The sequence below is a fragment of the Cryptomeria japonica genome, chromosome 2 (genome assembly GCF_030272615.1).
Source record: "Cryptomeria japonica chromosome 2, Sugi_1.0, whole genome shotgun sequence".
NCBI classification, from domain to species: domain Eukaryota; kingdom Viridiplantae; phylum Streptophyta; class Pinopsida; order Cupressales; family Cupressaceae; genus Cryptomeria; species Cryptomeria japonica.
In genome coordinates this window covers 173638133-173646954 of record NC_081406.1, presented here as the reverse complement: position 1 = coordinate 173646954, position 8822 = coordinate 173638133, and the positions used below count along the sequence as shown (strand labels likewise).

The 8822-nt window shown below is 32.9% G+C and overlaps 2 protein-coding genes across 2 annotated transcripts; one reads left to right on the top strand and one right to left on the bottom strand.

The window, feature by feature from the left end:
* Positions 1–404: 404 nt before the first annotated feature.
* LOC131051753 (heavy metal-associated isoprenylated plant protein 39-like) lies at positions 405–1521 on the top strand. Its single transcript, XM_057986361.2, has 3 exons — positions 405–558; positions 650–725; positions 813–1521. Exons 1-3 carry the CDS (start codon positions 553–555, stop codon positions 1079–1081), a joined length of 351 nt encoding a protein of 116 aa, XP_057842344.1. The 5' UTR covers positions 405–552; the 3' UTR covers positions 1082–1521.
* Positions 1522–1912: 391 nt separating this feature from the next.
* Positions 1913–2940, bottom strand: LOC131051752 (heavy metal-associated isoprenylated plant protein 39). The gene is made up of 3 exons (XM_057986360.2): positions 2637–2940; positions 2457–2532; positions 1913–2367 (listed from the first exon to the last, which is right to left on the bottom strand). Exons 1-3 carry the CDS (start codon positions 2640–2642, stop codon positions 2090–2092), a joined length of 360 nt encoding a protein of 119 aa, XP_057842343.1. The 5' UTR covers positions 2643–2940; the 3' UTR covers positions 1913–2089.
* Positions 2941–8822: the final 5882 nt, after the last annotated feature.

Genomic DNA, 8822 nt, shown 5'->3' with positions numbered 1-8822 from the left:
ATAATTAACTATATTAAGTTATCCTAAATAAATAACACCAAACATAAAAGAGATTTATGTCTTTTGATTTTGATGGACCCCCATCTACAACTCTCGAAGGATTGAATTCAACGATTTGGAATTTTTGGCTCGTCAATTCCTTCTTGAGCCATCCAACGTCGAAAAGTCTTGAGCCATCCAAATTCCTTCACTTTCCTCGTAATTGCAATTGAACCATTTTAGAGGCTTAAATTGGCTTGAAAAGTCGTAGTTACATTCCAATCCCTACTAATAATTGTGTATTCACGTGAAGGCGCGTTTAAATACACGTGGATGGGCCCCTCTCCTGACCACAAGGAGTCTCCAAACTAGTCTAAACGCGCCATTTAATTCAGCGTGATGTAAACTGACGGGGCTTCCACGAAGATTTGTCAAATGATTGCTATTTATTCATCTCCCTAATACCCAACCAATTGTACTCCGAAATCTATAGGGTTTCTGGGCCGGAATCCCAAAACATCTGCCTCACGTTTATCCATTTCCGTCAACAAAACCCATTTTTCAGAGATCAAAATGAAGGTAAGTCTAGATAGCTGTTTATAAATGACTTCAGTTCCTGGATTCATGTTAAAATTTGAACTAACAGACAGTCTCTGTTGAAAATTTGCAGAAAATGGTGTTACAATTGACGATTGAGGATGAGAAAAGAAAGAGGAAGGCCCTCAAAGTGGTTGCGGCGGTGGAAGGTATGCTGCCTTTTCCTTTTCGCTCTCAAACCCTAACCTTGGATTTATTCTGTTACATAATCTGATGAATGAATATTGGAATTGCAGGGGTGGATTCTGTGGCTGTGGACATGAAAGAAAAAAAGTTGACTGTAATTGGGGAAGCAGACCCTGTGTTTGTCACCGCAAGACTGAGGAAATTCGGGTTTAATTTTGCTGACCTGCAGAGCGTTGGGCCTGCCAAGGAGGAGAAAAAGGAGGAGAAGAAAGAAGAGAAAAATCCAGAGAACCCAACAGTTGTGTATGTTCAGAGGCCTTATTATAATGATTACAGTTTTGCTAACGATGAGAATCCTAACGCCTGTACCATCTGCTGAATACTCGTCTAGGGTTTTTTTACACTAGGAGTTTTTCACCTCTGCTCTTCCCAGAAGAAATCTCCTTACCTATTCCTGACAGCTCTCCTAATGAGGTAAGTAATGTACATATTAAGCTTCCATGTTTTGTTGGAGTTAAATATGTGTACGTGCTGTCAGAAAAATAACTTACTGTCAAACAAGGAGGTGATTTGTTGGGAAGAGTGTAATATAATTTTCACAATAAAACCTAACTAGGTGTTCGTTTTTTAAATAACCTATCTTCTGACATGTTTAATTCCCATTGGTGTGCAAGTTCTGTGCTGGTCATATCGAGCACGGTATGAGGCTCTTTTTTCGGTGCCTGCATAGTCAACAGATATGTCGACTACCAGTAGAAGAGTATCAGTAACGGTTACAATAGTTGCTATTGTTTTAATAATGGAATATTCTTTTGCATATTCAATTTCTCTAAACCATGAAAGAGGGTTTATGTATGTAACTTCTTTGAAAAAAATATAGTTTTTATTTTTCTAAAAATATTTTGAAAAATATGAACATGTCAACGTTATCTACCTAGTGCCTTAAAGAAGAAAAAAAAAATTCTAAAAACATTTTGAAAAATATGAACATGTCAACTTTTTCTACCTAGTGCCTTTTAAGAGAAAAAAAAACCATTCACTTAAAGTATCATATCTTTTAAACCATGAAAAGTTAAAAAAACCATTCACTTAGAGTATCATATCTTTTAAAATATACTTATGATGATCGAAAAAGACACTGTAGAGGAGCTTTGGTTTCCCTGCCTTTGATTTCTTAAGGTGAAGAATTTTTGATTGCGAGACTTGAATATAATATTAAACCGACTATGATATTGATAATTGTTATTTACACAACAATTATTCGAGTGGAATCACACAGTTTCCAAAAAGCTACACAGTACGAATTTCTCCAAAATCCGTAGCAAAACCCTAAAGGAGGCGCTTGAGTTGTAACCAAGATCTGCATCAGAAAAAAAAAAACAATTGTTCAGGAAATGGTGCAGGCATTGGGATTCTCATCACTGAAAGCAGTATATTCATCCGGCCTGTGCACGTATACAACTGTTTTAGCGGGTTCAGGCTTTTTCCCCTCTTTCTTTGCCTCCTGTTTTTGGGGAGCCTCTTTTTTCTCTTCCTTGGCAGGCCCCACGCTCAAAAGTTCTGTGTATCCAAATTTCCTGAGCTTTGATGTAACATTTACAGGGTCGACTTCCCCAATTACAGTCATTTTCTTCTCCTTCATGTCCACCGCGACAGATTCCACCCCTGCAATATGAATAATATTACTCAAATGAGGCACCAGGATAAATTTAATGCGTATTAGGGTTTCAAAAAATTAGGAAGAGATTTGATACCTTGGACACCTGCAACCGTCTTTAGGGCCCTTTTCTTGCTTTTCTCGTTCTCGATCGACAATTTTAACACCATTTTCTGCAAATTCCAACAGAGGCATATCAATTGATTTCACAACAAAAAAGAAACAGGGATTATATATGCATGTAAACTATCATAATGTTCAGGAATCCCAGCTTTACCTTCATTTTGATTAGGGATTTGCAAACTAGGAGCCTCAAGAATTCGCAGTATGAGGATTGAGGACTGCAAGTGTTAAATACTTGAAAAGTGAGAAATTGTAAAGCAATTCCTGCAAGACTTCGCAGAGGCTTCCTTAATTTTGCAGTACATTGAAATCAGTGGGCTGGACTCACTTTATTTAAACATCATTTAGGTCTTTGAATGATGTTTAAGGCTAGTGGAGTGGAATCTGATTGAAATGAAAATGACATGAAATTTCGTCAGAGGAAACAACAAAAATGTAAAGTCGGACTGAAATGAAAATCAAAACGAAATTTCGTCAGAAGAAACTAGGAAAATGTTAAAAGTTCAACCAAAATGGAATGAAAGTAAAATTTCGGGGAAAAAATATTTAAATATTGATTGGAATGAAGATAAAAAGGAAATTTCGTTAGAAGAAACGAGGAATGTATTTAAATGCGTGGCTCTGGATAAAGCCACTGACTAGATATAATAAAATAAAGTAAGGAGTTTGTAATGAGTACGTAACATGTTTTCAAATGGCTCCTTTCCCGAGGATGTGCGCAGTGTCATATAGGTGGAAATAGGGTTAGCTAAAGTAAAAATCTTCTACGATTGGTGGCTTGCTTTTTGGAAATAAATAAATTATATACATAAATATAGAGTACTTCAATTTAAGTTAAAATGAGCAATAATAATGATTGAGGGGTTTATATATTGGTGAAGCTATTCTGGTTTCAAAACAGACTATTCCTACAACTTGATAGCAACGTGTTAGTCAATTGCAGCCGTTTATTGCAAAATCGACCGTGTAAAACATGCAGCCGTTTTGGAGCCAGAATAGACCCATCCTTATATATTATTAGTTCAGATAAGCATTTAATGTAAGTAATTTAAGGGAAATAGTAAAAAAGAATTTTGTTATTAGTAATTTAATTTAATATTTTTTTATTATATATGTAATTATGTTATATATTTTATGTTTTGTTAGTTCTTTTAATTTGTTCTTATATTGAAAAATTGATTTATGAGTTTCTTGATTTGATTGTCTAAAATTCATTTATATTTGGTATCTAAATAAACAATTGAAAAACTTGGTGATATCTAAAGATACTAGGGAATATTTTCTACCAAGGACTCTTCTTCTTAGTCAAGCTCGATTTGCTAAATTCACATTATAAACAAATTGATGATATGTTGAACAATGGTGTAAGATAGTCCTAGTTGCTAGTTAATATTTAATGCTTGGATTATGGTTGCTAAGTGCTAATGTGATGATTAAGGATGAGATGTGATACAAATAGATTATGATTTTTTTTTCTTAATTTATTTTTGTATTGCGAAAATGATATTTGTGAAAATAAATTAGATTACATTTGAGCCAAATTGTGAAAATTATCTTTCTACTTGTTGCTTTGAATGTCTAAAATTTATTTCCACTACTATCTATTTATATTTACAATTGAAAACTTGGTGGCATCTAAAGATATTAGTTAAATTTTCTACCAATGAATCTTCTTCTTAGTAAGATCTCATTAGTTGATTTAGTAGTACAAAAAAAATCGAAGATATGTTAACTTTTTATGTAATATATGCCTAGTTTCTATTTAATGCTTGGATTATGCTCTCTAAATGCTAATGTAATTATAAAATATCAGATACAAGGGCTAGGTTATATTTGATCTAAATAAATTAGGTTTTTTTGTCTTGCTTCCTTTTTGTATTGTGGAAATGATTTTTGTGCTTATTGCTTTGAATGTCTAAAATTTATTATCTGTACTATCTAATTATACTATTAAAAAACTTGGTGACATCTAAAAATATCAAAGAAATTTTCTACCAAGGACAATTCTTCTTAGCCAAATCTCATGAGTTGATTTAACAATATTAACAAATTTATATATGATCCAAATAACCTAAGTTGTTTTGTCTTAATTTATTTTTGTATTGTGGATCTGATATGTGTGCTTGTTAATAAGATTGCATTAAACTAAATTACCTCTTGTATCTATGAAATCTTGGTGGCATCTAAATATATTAGAGAAAACTTTTAGTGAGTTGTCTTCTTCTTAGTCAAACCTCATGAAATAATTTAACAATTTATAATCAAATTGATGATATGCTAAACAACTGCATAATATGTTTGGTTGCTAGCTAATATTGATGCTTGGATTATGAGAGAGAGAGAGAGAGAGAGAGAGAGAGAGAGAGAGAGAGAGAGAGAGAGAGAGAGAGAGAGAGAGAGGGAGAGAGATATATAGAGATATCTAGAGGGATAGAAAGAGATGAAATAGAGTAGAGAGGGAAGGAGGGAGGGGCAGAGAGAGATCTACATAGACATATAGTGAGAGATGGAGAGGGATATGGAGAGATAAAGAGACATAGATATATAAAGTTAGAAATATATGGATAGAGAGAGGGATAGGAGACTCAATATATAGAGAGAGGGAGAGGGGAGAGGGTGAGATATACAAAGATATCTAGAGGAACAACTAGAGAGATAGAGGTAAGATAAATAGAAGTGGAGATGGAAGGAGAGAGTGAGGGAGATATAGAGATATATCTTTAGAGAGGGAGGTTGGGGAGAGAGAGGATTAGGAAGAGATACAGAGAGAGAGAGAGAGGTGAGAAAAATTAAGTAATGAAGGAAGGAGGTAGGAGAGGTGAGATAGTTCTAGAATGGGGCTAAGAACAAGGGAGGGATAGAGATCATTTTTCACACAAACTTGAGAATGTTATTATTCATGCTCTTATTATTATCTACTTTGGTTATTATGCACTCGTATTATTATTGGTTTTGGGTATTTCTAACCGTTAGGGTTGGATTTTCCTTGGGCAGCCAAAAAAAAGGTTTGGACTTACATGTCAATGACCACATGTTTGTTTTTTGCAATTTAAAAAGAAATGATACAATATTAAGTGTGCACTCCATCAAAATTTCCCCTCTTTCAATGTTGAGTTAAAAGAACGTGCCACAATAATGTTGATCTCTCTCTTATCTTTCTAACCATGTGATTTTTTCTACATTTTAAATATGGTAAGATTTTGACTTTCATTTCATTTGCTAGTGTCTCCATTTTTTGTCAAAAACCTATATATAATCTTTATGATTTCATTTTTTACTCGTTCATTGAAATTTTAAACAAATTACATTTTTACAAACTAGAATCTATTCTTTACACATCAAAAAACTGATTTTTGATTTGTTTTTAGAAAATTTAGGGGGCACATGCTCAATTTTTATTTTTCAAGATGCATTCACTTTGAAAATTAGTAAAAACTATACGTTTAATAAAAAAATTAGCAGAAAAATCAACCATAAACTACATGGTGTTAGGTAATTTTCATTGAAGAAACTTTTTAAATACTTAAAAGTTTAACATTTTAAAGAGGCCACACCAAACACTATGTTATGTTTTTTTGGTAAAAATAAGAGAAATTTCTATGGCCCCCCTATTTGAACCCATAATATCCACCATGTAAAAAATAGCATGTTAGAAAGTAGATTTAGAGCACTACAACTCTTGTTTTTCTTGAGGGTAGAACATTTTTTCTTAAATTGAGATATTTTGTGGGGTGGAGTGGTGCTAATCACATTGCATCTATATTTTCCTAAATATGATATTCTCTTATTTTTCATCCTTAGATGATCTCAAGAATCATAATGGATTGAAAAAAATTAACTCTTAGGTTTGTAATTATGTTAAATTCTAGATTCTAGGTGTTTTCTTCATGTTTATAGAATTCACCTAGTTGAAAAGTCTACTTAATATACATTTCATATTAACTTTTTGACTTTCACCTTATAGAACTTTATTACACTATTGATATTATGATTCCTCTACATGCTTATATTGTGACATAACATGTAGTTCCCAAATCTTATGATTCACTTGTCATAATTTATGTTGACCACTTCTACAAGAGTACCTAGATCTTCATATAGTTCTCATACCAATGTTGAGAGCCATTATAAGTCATATTTGGTGCCTAATTCGATTTATCAACATTTTTCATAGTTTAAAATAATCTTTGTTGTGAAACATCTAGAGACATCTTTTTTTCTCTCCTATATATTTGGGAGGGTTTTCTCTCTTTTTTGGGAGTTTCTTTTTCCTATGTATTTTCTCCCTTTCCTCATTTATGAGAAATCTTTATATACACAAGCACCTCATTATACCTAGTTTTCCATAGAAATTTCTTTCATCTCCTAAGTTACAATTATGGGAGTGTGCTAGTGTAATATTTTATTCACCTTGGATATGTTCTATTTGAAGTGTGATATTGCACCTATTTAGTAATTTACTTAAGATAGTATGAGCATGTAATTGTTCTCTCTTGGATGGCTAATAATGGCATCATGGGGGCTTCACTGGCTATGCAATATTATATCACATGCATTCATATTGGGGGGTTTAATATCCCAAAATTGAGGGTACATTATATTTCCTGATGTCATGGAAATGGGGACAAGGCAACAACAAAGTTCAATGTTAATAAGTTAGTTTCAACCATAAAACCAAAACAAAGAACTAAAAACCATTCTAAACATATCAAAAGAGATTTCAAAAAGCATGAAAGAAGTTTAACAAAAGAAAAGAAAAGAAAGGAGAAGAGCCTCCCTAAAATGCTTCCATGATGCCTTTTGATGCTTCTCCCTTGTTTCTCCCCTCTCCAAGTCCCAAATGAGTGTAGCTCTTAGCTTTTAGCACTAGCCATGGATGCCATATGGAGATTCAAGATGGTTGGATGTGATAAACAAATGCTATGCAAGTGTAGATAGTGATGCTATGAAAAAGCTCTATGCTAATACCAGTATAGCAACAATACTCTAATGCTTCCTTCTTTGCTTGAGGAGAAGGGATCTATTTATAGAAGAAATGGGGAAATGAAGGGTTAAGATTGAGCAATCTTAACAAGGGTTAGGATTGAAAGATATTCAATCCATGTGAGACTTTCAACCCAATCCCATGTTGACAAGTGTCACCATGAGGAGGCTTGAGAGGAGAGAGAAGGAGCATTAAATGTTTGAGGGGACATAATGGTTACCTTGCGGGGTTGGGTTAGGGTTAGGTTAATGGATATTCCTTTTATCCAAGGGATAAATGAATGTGCAAGGATTAAATGGTTACCTTAGTCAAAGAATTAAATGCTTTGAAGAGACCCATGAGTCAAAAGGATGGTTAAGTTAGAGGAAAGTCTCTAACCAAAGGTAAAAGGTGAGTTAACCATAAATGGTTATGTAAGAGCATTTAATGGTTTGGAAGACTTTAGAGGTTAACCATTTGAAGACATAAAGCCTTTAATGGTTATTGAAGAGTTTCGAGTTTTTGAGAAGTGACTTCCTTTTATTTAGGAATGTGACAATGATTAGGATATTATTAGGCTAATTAGAAGGAGTTAGAAGAATCTAGAAGGGATTTGGGCATGCAAGTGGATTTTGCAGGAGAATGCAAGTGGGAGGAATTTTGGAATTTTCAATTAAAAAAAAATCATTTATTTCAATTAAATGGTGTAATTTGCATTTGGATAGATATTTAAATAAATATTAATTTATTTAAATGTGAATGTGAATTTTAGATTTTATTTAAATAAATCTTAATTTATTTACATGAGGAAAATGAAGATAAAGCATTAAATGCTTGAAGACTGTGAAGGAAACCATTAAAGGTTTAAGAAGACTTTAGAAAGAAGCCATTAAGTTTGAAGACTTTAAGGGAAACCATTAAAGGCTTAAGAAGACTCTAGAAGGAAGCCATTAAGTTTGAAGACTTTAAGGGAAACCATTAAAGGCTTGAGAAGACTCTAGAAGGAAGCCATTGAGTTTGAAGACTTTAAGGGAAACCATTAAAGGTTTGAGAAGACTCTAGAAGGAAGCCATTAAGTTTGAAGACTTTAAGGGAAACCATTAAAGGTTTCAAGTGGGTGGGGACAAATAGGATTTTAAATAAATAATTTATTTAAAATAGTTGTGCAACTTGCATTTGTAGGAAAATACATTTGGGTGGAGGATAAAGGTGATTTAGATAAATGTTAATTTATTTAAATGTGAGAGACGGGATTTTGGGGGATTTAAATAAATATAAATATTAATTTATTTAAATGTGAGAGAAGATTTAATTAAACAAATATGATTTATTTATTTAATTAATGGTATGAATTTGGTTAAGTGAATTAAATCAAAT

Bases quoted from the DNA above. Each gene is read 5' to 3' on its own strand.
- LOC131051753 (XM_057986361.2), top strand. The intron at 726-812 runs GTATGCTGCCTT...TTGGAATTGCAG, and splicing joins AGTGGTTGCGGCGGTGGAAG to GGGTGGATTCTGTGGCTGTG.
- LOC131051752 (XM_057986360.2), bottom strand. The intron at 2,368-2,456 runs GTATCAAATCTC...TTCATATTGCAG, and splicing joins GACGGTTGCAGGTGTCCAAG to GGGTGGAATCTGTCGCGGTG.